General features: G+C 33.8%; 1 protein-coding gene across 1 annotated transcript in view; it reads left to right on the forward strand.

Annotated features, from left to right (window-relative positions):
• Window positions 1-13916, forward strand: part of PDGFC (platelet derived growth factor C) — a 230939-nt gene extending 217023 nt beyond the window's left edge. Inside the window, exons 4-6 of the mRNA XM_074229063.1 lie at window positions 1903-2110; window positions 7369-7586; window positions 11562-13916. Of these exons, the coding sequence (XP_074085164.1) occupies window positions 1903-2110; window positions 7369-7586; window positions 11562-11678 (543 nt within the window). The 3' untranslated portion in view covers window positions 11679-13916. The remainder of the gene's footprint in view (window positions 1-1902; window positions 2111-7368; window positions 7587-11561) is intronic.
• Window positions 13917-14327: the final 411 nt, after the last annotated feature.

The following is a 14327-nucleotide window of genomic DNA, read 5'->3' on the forward strand; positions in this document are numbered from 1 at the left end:
GAACAAAAATGAAATGTGAAAAATAACCTAGTTAGAGTAAACTGAACATAGAGTACAAGACAGGACTAGAAAGAAAGTTTTGGAATAGCTAGGAGGTGCAGTGGATAGAACACTGGCCCTGGAGTCAGGAAGACCTGAATTCAAATGTGACCTCAGACACTTAATAATTACCTAGCTGTGTGGCCTTGGACAAATCATTCAATTCCTTTGCCTTGCAAAAAAAAAGAAAAGAAAAGAAAGTTTGTAGCCTAAGTGTGGAATTCTTGGATCGCCAGTGTTTTTTCAAAGTCTGACCAATAGCATTGTGTCTTGGAGAGTAGTACATAATATTAATTTTAACTTGGGCTTAGTTACTGTTTTTGTGTTGACCTAAATTTATAATGTCTGATAAAGTGTGAGGGCAGCCACTGGTAGGTACCATATGGTACTGGAACAAAAATAGTTTCCTTTCAGATCTAAACTTCTCTAATTGTATTAATGCATATATCTGTAAACTTGGTATTATTAACAATGATGCCCAAAAATTTCTTCTTGGAAACAGGTATGTTAATGGAATTCCATAGAGTTAAATTACATGTCTTGTTCTTGAAGCTTTTAAAGTAAGCATTGTGGAAGGGATTTTTTTTCCCTTGTAAATTGCTGTTAGGTTGGTTCTCTAGATAATACAAAAGCCTGGTCTTTCCTACTTGTTCTTTGGAATGTTGTCAAGTGTTTTAATACGTGAAAGGAGTCAGTACGTATAATTCTAACTAAGGTTTTGGGGTTGATAGATTTTTTTAATAGTTTTTTTTTAATAAAATCATTTTGACTTTGCAAGAAATGAAAGGAGAGGCAATTCTCTTTTCTAACTGCAATGTGTTTTTATAGTCAACATCATCAAACCTGTAACCATAAAGTGAAAGCTTGACTGCAGGTGGAAGTTGGACTATGCAAACTAAGGGTGCTTTAAGCTTTAAATCATAGTTGGTGAATGCCATCAAGGAGAGCAATTTTGAAAACTGCTATAGCAGCATCTGGACTTTTGTAGATATCAGCTGGAGGAGTTTCAGTGGAAGGAGGCTAGGCCTAGGAATAGGGAGTAGTAGATTAACAATTCTAACAATGGCTTGATATTTGACCCTGAACAAAAGCCTAGACCTCTCTTTTCTTATCTGAAATTGAACTTCTGGAAACTACTGAATTACTGCTCCTGATATGAAGTCCAATTTCTAAAGGAAAGAAGATGGTGATCAGGCACCTAATTATAATGAAGAGATTAGAAGCTTTGGTAGATATCCAGCCTTCACCATCACATTCCAACTTATTCCTTTCCTAAATTACCTTTTCACCTCAGTTACCTTAAGGACATTATTCCCATTCCATCCAGATACTGTGCTGCAAGTATCCCTGTTGAATGAATGAAAAAATTATGGAAATAAAAAGGAACTCAACCTTTTTACTCAATGACCTTTATTTGATGTCCAGATTTGAAAATTGGAACATTTTGTGTTTTCCATTTGAATGTCAGCCATCCCCATCTGCCTCCCTTTGTGAAGATTAAAGTTTATGATTCTGTGTAGCATGGTGTAAAAAGAGTACTAGTTTTTGAGAAAGGGGGACTGAAATCCCAGCTCCCACACTAGCTGGCAGTCTATCTGTGGATAAATGACTTGATCTCTCTGAATTAAACTACTGAGATATTGTGAGGAAAACACTTTGAAAATTGTTAAGCTATTGTTGTTATTATCACCACCAAAAAGGAGAATTAAGGATCATAAATCTTCCAAAAATAATTACTGCTGGTTCCTGATGAGTACCATATACCAATATTCTTGTAGTTTTAGTACAAATGCAGAAAGGCTATAGACATCACAATTTTGAATTACTTAGAAGAGTTAATAAATGGGTTTTTTTTCTTTTCAGCACCACACAGAAGCTCTAAGTCCTTCAGTGTTACCCCCTTCAGCATTGCCACTAGACTTGCTTAACAATGCCATTGCTGCCTTTGGTACCTTGGAAGAACTGATCCGCTACCTTGAACCAGATAGATGGCAACTGGATCTAGAAGACTTATACAGGCCAACATGGCAACTTCTTGGAAAAGCTTATGTTCTTGGACGAAAATCCCGAGGTAACCTTTCCTTTTCAATATCAAGCCTCAGATTGTGTATTTTCTATTCACTGCTCCTGGTAAATTCACATAAGAAATAAATAGCATACTCAGAGTTGTGAGATTAAAGATCATATATTTGCCTTAGGTACCCGATCACCATCTTCTCTCTTTAGAAACTAGCCTCATTATGACTTCTCCTATCTCATTCTCTCATAAGACCCAGTGATTCAGAAATCAAATTCTAGGACATAACTCATGCTGCAGAATAAGTTAGAGGAATCCCTGACAATCAAAAGAGAGGAGAAGAAAGATATGGAAAACTTTATTTTTCTAGATTACTTAAACAGAGGATCAGATCAAAGTTCTAATTATTGCTATTTCTTAAGAGTAGATAATTGAAATCCAAAATTGATAAAAAATAAACATAAGAAATAAACTTACTGTTGCTAGACTATGCATGAAAATAAAGCTACTAATAATAATATAGGCTATCTCCATTGGAGAATATTAGCACCAGGGATAAAAGTCTTTCTATAAATATATATATATATATATATATATATATATATATATATATATACACCCCCATATACACACATATTTACACACACACAGACATATATATATATATATACACAGAGAGACACAAAGATCTATGACCTTGTACTGAGATGAAAAAGTTACCATATCATTTGCTCTTATTTCCAAGTATTTGTACTATTTACTGACCAAAATGAGCAAACACCAAGAAAAAAGTAAAAGTATGTGGTATTTCTATTATCAAAAATGATTTCTGATTATTATAATTAATGAGTCTTCTAAAGGTTCATAGGGTAACTCTAGAGAATGCAATAGTGGTCAGAATCACTCATGTGAGAGGCACAAATTTTTGTTCATCTGAGTTATTTGCATGAGCAAATTGTACCTGGACAATTCATCTAAACCCTGCTATAAAGAATCCACATTCTTGTCCTATGCTGCATTGACAGTTGGAGTTTATTTGGATCAGTGAGTTATAATCTCAACAAACCATGTTCAGACTTGCCCAACTAGAAAACTTTGTTTAAGCCAAGAGGCATGGTTTCCTTTTTTCTGGTATTTAAAATTGGTGTTCAAGTACACGGCCAGCCAAATCTCCTCCAGATGCTGAAAGTTGTTACATATTTATAAGATTTGATGATGAATAGCACATAGACAACACTTCCTTCCCTCCCACCACAGAACAAGAAAATGAAGATCTGCAAACATAGCTGAAACATAGATGAATAGAGCCTAGCATTGGCAAATTTGGAGTAGATTATCCTTTAAATTGACCAGAGGAAGATAGGGATGAAATGGTTCTTAACTCAAGTCTACTTTTGTTTTTGTTTTCTGACAGCTGATCTCTGGATCAGAGCCCCAAAACCTCCCTTTTAGCTCTGTCTTTATTATTGCAACTATGCACACTCTCTAGCTAGCTGCAGATTTGGCCAGAGGGCAGGCTAAAGTGAAAAGCTTCCAACTGAACCAGAGCTTTCAAATATTCATTTAGCACTTTCTACACCGAAACACCATACAGTTTGCCAAAAACATTAACATTTTCAGCATACAGTAGGTGTGATAAAAGTAGTGTATATTTTTGGAACCTTAAGTAAACTAAAATGCAGGTGTAGGATAACATCTATATAGACAAACCCAACTCCCTCTTTGACAGTCATCCTACAAAGGAGTTAAGAGTAGACCTTTGAAAGGCTTCTAATTAGACATTGAAATAGATTTTCCACTGAATAAACAGATCAGAGTGTTACCACATTCATCTTCAAAGGACCACCCTCTATTGCATTACTAAGGGTGTAATATAATAGCTTAGAACTGAATTTGTGTATCAGTAGTTTGAATAGAAAGAACAATGGAAAAAATAAAATATTTCTAAAAGTAACTTTATATTAAAAAGTATAATAACATGCCCTATAATAGATTTAATTCTATGATTTTTGTTGAACTGGAATTGGACTGAAAATTCATCCATTATTTTTAATAGCAGTATAACCAAGATCACATAGTCTTAGGAAAAAAAAAATATATATATATATATGGATGTATATATAATATGTATATTTATTATACATAAATCAAATATGTACATATATTTCCTAGAAGATTTTCTCTATTTCCCAGATATTCTGAAGGTATTGTTTTAATTTAGTGATACTTATTCTAAAGGAAATGTTCAATTCTCTTTGATTCCCTAAAGTTGACACTGCTGTCTTAGAGTAAAAAAGATATCTCTTGCTGAATAAATAATATCCTCTTTTGCATCGAGTTAGAGATTGTCTTATTTATAAATGATGATCAAATGCTGTAAATTTGAATACTAAAATCATGATAGCAAAGATTTCAAATATGAACTAAACATTTTTGTAAAAAATATGAGTCTATATTAAAGAAGTAGGATTCCACATTGCCATTTTTCTCTACCCTCCTTCCCTTGGTTCAGTGGTTTTCATTCATACCTTGCTACTGCAAAAAAAACACAGCATATTTCCCAAGTCTTAGCTAGTACTTAAAAAGGGCTTTTGACTTTTGTGTCAAACATGATAAATGAGTGGAAGCTAAGTTGAAAGTATGTTTAAATTTTCACATTGTAGCAGGTACCGTAACTTAGCTCACTTGGGAAATCTATCTAACCTTTTATTGTGGTTAAGTAAACATTTTAAAGTGAACATATACAGTCATTTTTTTCTACTTTCATGATATAGTGTGTTTAAATCCATTTGAGATAGATGAATGTCCTTTGAAAGCTAAGAGCTTCATTCACACTCCAAAAAAGTATGGTCCTTACATAAGCATTGGACAATTTTTACTTCAGGGCATTCTTTTCCCCTCTTCAAATGGAAGTCTTTAGCCTAGATTCTCACAGCCAGATTTACATGGACAAAATTGAATGTAGTAATTGAAAAGGGAGTATATGCATTTATGTATATACATATGTGTATGACCATATATGCATATATATGAACACACAAATATTTATGTGTTTGCCTTTAACATAATTATGACTTCTATCTATAAATAATGAAATGTTTTCAATTCTTAGCAGTCATCCAACTTATTTCTGCCAATATTAGGTATAGCCCAATTCATTACAATGAAAAACCTTTGAAATATTATGTGACTTTAAAATGGAGCATTAAATGTAATGGTATGCATTAAAGAAGACTTTTTGTCTAAATCCAATCACCATTCTCTCATATCATGATTTTGATTTGACTGAAACCAGTCAAAATATGCCATTTCATTAAAGTTTATTAACTCATTTAGCACATCATATTACTAAATTTGATACATTATAATCCAAAGAAGTCCACTTGTCCAATACCTTTAAAGCTCTATTTTCCTCAGAAAGGAGTTTTTCCTAATTGAAAATGAATCTTTATATTTAAAATATAGCAACAGGTTTGTTTTTGGTTTTGTCATGTTCTTCTTCTTCTTCTTCTTCTTCTTCTTCTTCTCCTCCTCCTCCTCCTTCTCTTCCTTCTCCCTCTCCTTGCTCCTCCTTCTTTTTTTTAGATTTTTTTTTCAAGGCAATGGGGTTAAGTGGCTTGCCCAAAGCCACATGACTAGGTAATTATTAAGTGTCTGAGGGCAGATTTGAACCCAAGTACTCCTGACTCTGAGGCCAGTGCTCTATCCACTGTGCCACCTAACCACCTCCCTCCGCCTTCTTCTTAACACAGGTGTAGGAAACACAGGATAAGTGGACCAAACTTCTTACCTCTCTGTTAGCCTGTTTGCCAAGGGTCTGTAATTCCATAATATGCCTAAAATACCTACTTAAGAAGAAATAACTAAGAATTCATTTGGTCCCTTTTCACATGTTTGAATCCTATCATTTATGAAATTATAATTAAACAAGAATGTCAAATTTTATCTTTTTTCTTTTTTTCCAATTAAGACCTGAATGAAATTTCAAAATAAATTTATATAGAGATATACACTAAGAAAAGTAGTCATTAACTGTACACATAACTTATCACATTTCTTTTTTTCTTCAAATTTCATTTTCAATAAATAGACAATATATCATTTAAATGTAATAATTCAGTTATTTTTGCCTGTACATTCTTAGAAAGATCACATGAAGGAGTCACCAATATTCCAAAGATTTTTCATTGTATTTAAATTGGGCTTTATCTAATATTGGCAGAAATAAGTGGACTAACAGCTAGAGCTTGAAAAATATTTTTATCATTTATAGATAGGAGCTATAATTCTTTTAACATATACACATGTTTGTGTACATATATATGCATATTATAGATATATATGGCTAAAACATACTTAATTGTTTAGAGTGTGCACATTGCTATATAAATATATGATACATTCACTGCTATGTTTGTGCAATTGATATAGTTCACTAAAATTGTACTGACGCAATAGCTTTTGGCAATGAAAGACAATAGTTCTTTCAAAATTTACTGACAATCTGATGAAAGACTATTTTGTTTAGTCTTTATAAGTATGAGTTCTTTTAAGGCATAAAGCACAATCTTGTTAACCAAATGACTAAAAGAATAGAAGCAATGGTAATCAATGAGGCATTCCTTTTGTCCATGAAAGAAGAAAAGGGTAAAGGTCTGAAAAAGTCAGATTCAAATTTTAGAAATGTGAGTTATTCTACTAAATTCAGTGTTCTTTGTTTATCAAGTTCTAGTCTATATTTCTTTTCCCACTCATATTACTCAACTGTCTTGAAATTATTTTCCTTATTTCATTTATGCTCTATAGCTTGCCTTTCCAAAAAAAGTTCTTTTAAATTTCCATTTGCTTAATTTCTATAAGTTGTTCATTAATTGCAGACATCCCAGCAATCCACTTTAAATGTCACAGTGTTTTTTTTTTATCAAAGTGTTTATCATTTTACACAAGTCTGCCCTTGCCCCAAGCTCTCCTGGTTTCTATTTCAGTGGGGTTAAAAGGTGTAGCCCTCTTTTTCCCTATAAAGATTCCTATTTATAGCTCTCAAATGTTTTGTTGGCTCTCCTTTTCATATTACACAATGATATCTCTTTCTTGGTAACTTGGTTATAATGAAGCTTTGTTAATGGCAAAATGAACTGTAAGTCCTACTTGCAAATCATAGAGCCTTGAAATAAAGCTACAATAAGGAACGACTTTGTTAGAGATATTGTTCATGAAATAACTAGCTTTCTGATGAAAGGAAACCAGTGAAACCCATTCAGAATCAAAGCATGAGCATTTATGTATTTATGTATTTCTCTTATACCCTACAGTGGTGGATCTGAACCTCCTAAAAGAGGAGGTAAGACTGTACAGCTGTACTCCTCGAAACTTCTCAGTGTCCCTAAGGGAGGAACTCAAGAGAACTGATACTATTTTCTGGCCTGGATGCCTCCTGGTAAAACGCTGTGGTGGAAATTGTGCCTGTTGTCAACACAATTGTAATGAATGTCAGTGCATTCCAAGCAGAGTCACTAAAAAATATCATGAGGTAGGTTCATAACTGCCTTTTCAAATTTTATTTTGAAGTATTTTGTGCGTGCTCCAGAAAGCAACAACACATTAAATACAAGTATTTAATACTGATGTATTTTAAAATTAATTTTATAAGTTTTGAGGGGAATATGATGAAACAAGATTAAAATATAATGCATGAAAGCATTGTTGCTTTCAATCTTTTAAAATCAGAAATGCTTATTTTCTTATTTGTGTATTTTTATGAATGTCCCTTTGTGACTCCACTATCTTCTACTTTCTTTTATTAAAGTACATTTTAGATAATCAGTGTGGTTCCTCATACCCTAAAACCCCCCAACAAAAACAAATCTTTTAATACTATTGAAAAAAGTCTTTCAGCCATATCAGTACAATGAGGAAAGAATATATTTGTGTCTTAATTAATGTGAAAAATGTATTCCATGGAATGATGCCATGTACTTGATTTTGTATTATTTGAAATTATAATTATGAAAATTATGGAAATTGGTTCTAGCACTATTACTATCAGTACTAATTAGTTATTATTTATATAGCACTTTATAACAGGCACTGTGCTAATTTAGTATTTTAATAAAATAATAATTCAATATTAATTCTTCATTTGTTCATCAAAATAATCTTGGAAGATAGGTGCCATTATTATCACCATGCTATAGGTAAGGAAACTGAGGCAGACAAGGGTTGAGGTACAAATAGATATTCACATAGCTAATAAATGTATTAGTTCAGATTTTAATTTTAGTCTTCTTTGCTCCAAACCTGGTACAATCTTTATTAGTCACTGTATGAGTTGGGCATTTGTAGTACTGAGATAGAAAATGTTGTTTTTCCCCCTGCCATCAAGAACCATACTATTGAATATAAGGCATATGGAATGTATACAAATAAGTAGAATATAGTTTAGATAGAATATGATGGAACAAATAAAAGACTGAGTAAAATGTTCTAGGAGATATTGAAGTGTTTAAAACCAAAAGAGACACTGACACTTTTTTCTTATCTTGTGTGTTGAGGAACCTGTGAGAAGTAGCCAGAGTTGGAAAATAATGATGAAGAATATTACATTTTCACAAGACAGCCATTTTTCCATTAGTTCTAGGAAGTAGTAGGGATATAGAGGGAAAGGGTAAAGATTGTTGATTGAGGGGGAATACAATAGAAGGGGGAAGACAGAAGGATGTAGGGACTCTGGGTAATGTATATTAATGTTTGTCCTTTGTTTTTTGAAGAAGGCCATTATATCAGGAAGGTGATGCCATGACAAGCACATGAATTGTATTTTAGTGAGGGGTTGCTGTACTAAGTTACCAGCCTCACTTTTTCCTCCAAAGCCATTTGGTTCCAGTGGTCAGATATAAGTCAGTATGACTGGAGATGGCCCTGAATGTGAGGTAATCAGGGTTACTTCACTTGCCCAAGGTGGCACAGCTAGTAAGAGTCAAGTGTCTGAGGCTGGATTCAAACTTCTGTCCTTCTGATTCCAAGGCCAGGGCTCTATCCACTGTGCCAACTAACTGCTAAGTGCCAATTCTTCTTAACCATTTTTTTGGAAGGCAATGGGATTAAGTGACTTGCCCAAGGTCATACATCTAGGCAATTGTTAAGTGTCTGAGTAAAATTTGAACTCAGGTCTTCCTGACTCCAGGATTGGTGCTCTGTTCACTGTGTCACCTAGCTGTCCCCCCTCTGTTTGGGTAGGACTGAGATGGTTGAAAAGATTTTAGAGGGGAAAAAGAAGTATTTTCACCTAAAATGATTTTTGATTTGGATAGTAGATATCAAAAGTTATGGGGATCCATGGTAAATTGGGGAATAGCATTTGAAAAGAAAGTATGATATAATGGATGGTGCCCCAATTCCAGAGTAAAAGGATCTGATTTCTACTCTCTTCTCTGTTATTTATTAGTGTGGATAATGGGTTACTTAATCTCCTCACACCTTAGTTTCCATTTTCATTAACTTTAGGATGGACTCTGAGTCCTCTACACCTTTATACCTATGATCTTATATGTCTGTGACTCTGAAAGTACAGGGTTGGTTGAAGGTTTTAGAATAAACCAGTAAGGAGTTTCTGAGAGGATTCCATCTTCTGTTTGTGGATAAGGAAGAGCTGGTAATTTGGGCCTTGGGGTAGGGAGGGTAGATTGGAGACTGTACTGATGACACCTTCCTGAAGTGGTCCTTCTGGTGGTTTGAGTAGCTTGTTTTGTGTGAGGGATATATGGCATGCCTTTAGCTTCAAAGAATCAGATTAAAAGGATTCTACACCTACTAGCAGTCAGTGGTAAAAGCAAGACTAGATGACAACTCTGTTGTCTGAATATCTATTCTAATGCTCTTCCTACTATAGAATAATTCCTTCATAATTGCATTGAAGCATAATGCTCTAACCTCTAATAATCATTTTAAAAGGGAATTCCATTTTGTGATCAAAATAAAAGCCATTCAATAAATTCTAGGTTATGAGAAGGTTTGGTTTTAGTCTGTTTACAAAAATTATTAGTATCTGGGGGAAGCTTATAATTTAGAACTTGAATTTAACTTTAAGAAAGTCTGGCATGAAAAAAATAAGTTCTCAATGAAGTTGGGACTTGCTTAGCTTTATGAGCATTTCTACTTCTGGCTCTGATCAGAAACTGGAAGTGAGAAATAATGTCTGTTTGTCCATTTCAAAACCTCATACTGGGGCTGGCTTTACTCCAGGCCATAAACTGGACACAGGCTTTTCATGAGGCATGCTTTCTTGTGAATTTGTCTCTGAATTAGCCCTCAAATACAAAGTGTCACAAGATGAAGCATGTGCTGTCCTGTGATGGTACAACTTTCCAGAAACAGTAGTTTCTGGAAGCTGTTGTGTATAGTTCTCAGATCTGTGCACCCAGAGGAACAGTGAAGTAATTTTATTTTTTCATTTTTGTGGAGTTGTCCCAGGGTGTGAGACTCTGTCCAGAACATGAACAATATGTGCTTCTTGCTAACTTCATTTATATATTAAAACAATAAGAATGAATGGACCAGTCAAAATGAATGTACTATGTAAAAATGTTGTTGTGATGGTATTGTTGTTATTATTATTATTAATAAATTGCAAATGGACTAAAAAGAGCAATTAATTTTAAATACTTTTTTTGCTATTATAGAGTTAGAAGTAAAAAACTTAAGTCAAACTCTTTTTTCCTATAATAAGTTTTAATAATTCTTCTCCCCATACTTATCACCGTCCCTCTCTCTCTTTACCTCTCTTCTCTTTCTCCCTCCGTCCCTTACACACCCACCAACATACATATAAATACAGAGTAACTGTAAGCCCATTATTATTTTCAAATTAAAATCCAAATTAATTTGACTCTCAATTTAAAAATTCTCTCAATGCAGATTCCTATTGTACATTCTAAAATATTTGTATAGAGCTCTGATGAATTTAAAAGACTTATCCAGTGTCTCACAGTTGGTATTAATGAAAAAAAAAAGGAAGATTTGAAATTAGGACTTTCTAACTCCAATCTCTCTCTCTCTCTCTCTCTCTCTCTCTCTCTCTCTCTCTCTCTCTCTCTCTCTCTCTCTCTCTCTCTCTCTCTCTCTCTCTCTCTCCCCCTCTCCCATATACACACAGAGAGAGCAAGTGTAAGTCCACTGTCATTTTATCCGATAGAGATGGTATGTGTTGATGATTTTTGGTTCCAATTTCCTACTGTGAATACTCCCATTTTCAATACTAAATTCTTTTATCAGATAATATACTTGCTCATTCAAAGTTACATACAGCTGCAATGAAACTTACTTGTGATGAGGCTGATATCTGCTATATATCTCAATGAGTTTTGTGGAAGGCTTGATGACAAAATTTTAAAAAACAGTAGCACAGTACCTAGCACATAGATATTAATAAATGTTTATTGAATAAAAGGTCCTAGGTATTATGTTTGGTGATTTATTTTAAAGTTTAACCAAAATTATCTTCCTTCAGGTACTTCAGTTGAAGCCAAGGATTGGTGTAAGGGGACTGCATAAATCACTAACAGACGTTCTCCTGGAACACCACGAAGAGTGTGACTGTGTGTGCAAAGGAAACACGGAAGGATAGTGCCATGAAATGTGCTGCCTTTTTTTTCCCCCAGAGCACATTCAATCAATGGCTGATTCTGTTAATGGGGCTTGAGCATTCTCTCCATCCATAATCTCAGTTGTTTGCTTTGGGAACCTTCCATCTTCAGGACGTAAAATGTGTTTTCAAGAAGAGACACCAAACAGCGACCATGAGTTGTGTAACAGCTCTGTTGTGAGAAGACCCAATCAAAGGACAGGAAAATGCCACCAATCATTGGGAAATTTAAATACTGTAGGTAGCTAGCTAGTTACATAGATACTATGTATCTACTGAGCTATCTCTGTTTTATATTGAAGTTGTCTTGGCATTACATGGGTTGAAATTAGATTAGAACATCTTTGTGCATGAATGAAGACCTGACCCTGCTGGCTGCCTTAAATCTAGAACTCACATGCCTGGCCTCAAGGTCACAACATCTGGAATATTTTTATTTTTTCTGTACTCAGTTATCTAAATCAGAATGTTCTGTGTTTTAAAAACTTCGTCTTTAAATGAACTTTGCTATTATGGATTAAACTTAATTGGTTTGATGCTGGTAGAAAAGACTGGATTTTTCCCTACTGATTACTAAGATTCCTACCATTTGGAAGAGCATATTGGACAGCACATAATTTGGAAGAGACAAACTTTAAGAAGAACAGTGGCCTTATCCTTACTATGACCTTTGACTTGGTTTATTTGTTTTATTGTGTACATTTTTATACTCTTTTTGACAGTATAACTATTTGCTTTTCTAATCTTGTTAAATATATCTATTTTTACCAAAGGTATTTAATATTCTTTTTTTATTACAAACTAGATCAACTATTTTTTAGTTTGGTAAGATTTTAAACCAGAGATGATATAGCCAAGAGGAACAAAGATAAGATCACTCTGACAAAAACATTGTGCCACGATGTGATCTTTTTGAAGAGATGCTTGAATTTTCAAGTACAGAGTAGAATTTTGAAAGTGAATGAAACCTGATATTTTCCAGTTCTCTCATAGTAGAAGTGTTAGGAAAAAGGAAAACAACAACACCTAATTGGAGGAAGTTGTTCAAATCCATTTCATTGTTATTTCTTTCTTGGAAAAAAAGGGTTGTTTGGCCCTTCTCCCCCAAATCCCCTCAAGAACCAGAGAATGTAAAGGTCCATGAGGAAACTAAACAATAACTTCCTGACAAAGTATTCTAGGCACAAATCATGTTTCTCAGTAATGGCATCTTGGGAACAATTTGGTCATTGAAAGATTTCAAATTCTGTTCCATATAATTTTTATAAAATCCAAGGATGTTTTCTTTTGTACATTATATTCTTTAAATAATTCACTTACAACTCCCTTTGGCAATTGAAAAGAAAACAGTAAAGTATTTTGCTTGTAAAATGCATAACTTTGTACCTAGTTCATTTTTTGAATATTTGGATTTGAAGAATGTAATGAATCACCAAATAAAGGAATAAGGATAATTTGGGGAGAAATTGTGTGTGTGTGTGTGTGTGTGTGTGTGTGTGTGTGTGTGTGTGTGTGTGTGTGTGTGTGTGTGTGTGTGTGTGTGTGTGTGTGTGTGTGTGAGAGAGAGAGAGAGAGAGAGAGAGAGAGAGAGAGAGAGAGAGAGAGAGAGAGAGAGAGAATGTAAAGTTTTAACTCCTGGAAATCAAGACAATTTCCTCAAAATGGCTTTAAAAGAAACAATGTCATCACCAGTATTTGTCTAGGAAAAAGTACAATTTACATGATTTATGCAATATATGCTATTCAATCATTTTTCTGCTCTGATTTTTTGTGACTTCATTTGGGCTTTTCTTGGAAAGCATTCTGAAGTGGTTTGCCTTTTCCTTCTCCCATTCACTTTACACATGAGGAAATGGAGGCAAATTGGATTAAGCGTAAACAATAGGTAAAATTCCTTAATTTGGATTTTACTGTTTCAACTAATGATTCTGAAAAGTTACTTTCAACTGAGTTGTCTGTTGGAGAAAATACTGATGATAATTGGGAATACATTTTAAAAGGTGGAAAGGGATTATTTCTGGAAATTTTAGACTAGTGATATTTGTTATAAAACCATGTAGGTAGCTAGAGAAAATGTTAGTTTTTACTCCTTATTTAGTTTTTCCGGATACTAAATGTATTTAGCACAAATTGTGGAGACTAGTTCATGGTTTAGAACTTATATTCAAAACATTTTGAAACGTGAGTTTTGAAAATCAGTAATATAAATGTGTAGGTTACCCCCCCCATATATATATGTATATATATATATATATATATATATATATATATATGTAATATACCAACTATACTTGGTACCATAATTACCAAGCAGAATTGTGAAATAACTGAAGTTTTCCCTAGTCCAACTTATAACTTTGTATAATGTTCCTGGCTGTCCTAAGCATCATCCTCTACCCCTACAGGACGAACTACCCCGAAATCACCTCTTTCAAGGTTCTTTTTTATTTGTTTTTTAAAATAGCCATGTAAACCTCAAAGCTCTTCGTGATTCATGAATGTGAGTTATTTTTATTATTATAACTGACCTGTGCTTTCTCTCATTTATAATTCTCTTTGGCAACCTATGTCAAATAATTAATCTACATTAATTACTTATACTAGGATGATGTGATGACTTTTATTAAGCAT

Source organism: Macrotis lagotis, chromosome 3 (genome assembly GCF_037893015.1).
Source record: "Macrotis lagotis isolate mMagLag1 chromosome 3, bilby.v1.9.chrom.fasta, whole genome shotgun sequence".
Classification (NCBI taxonomy): domain Eukaryota; kingdom Metazoa; phylum Chordata; class Mammalia; order Peramelemorphia; family Peramelidae; genus Macrotis; species Macrotis lagotis.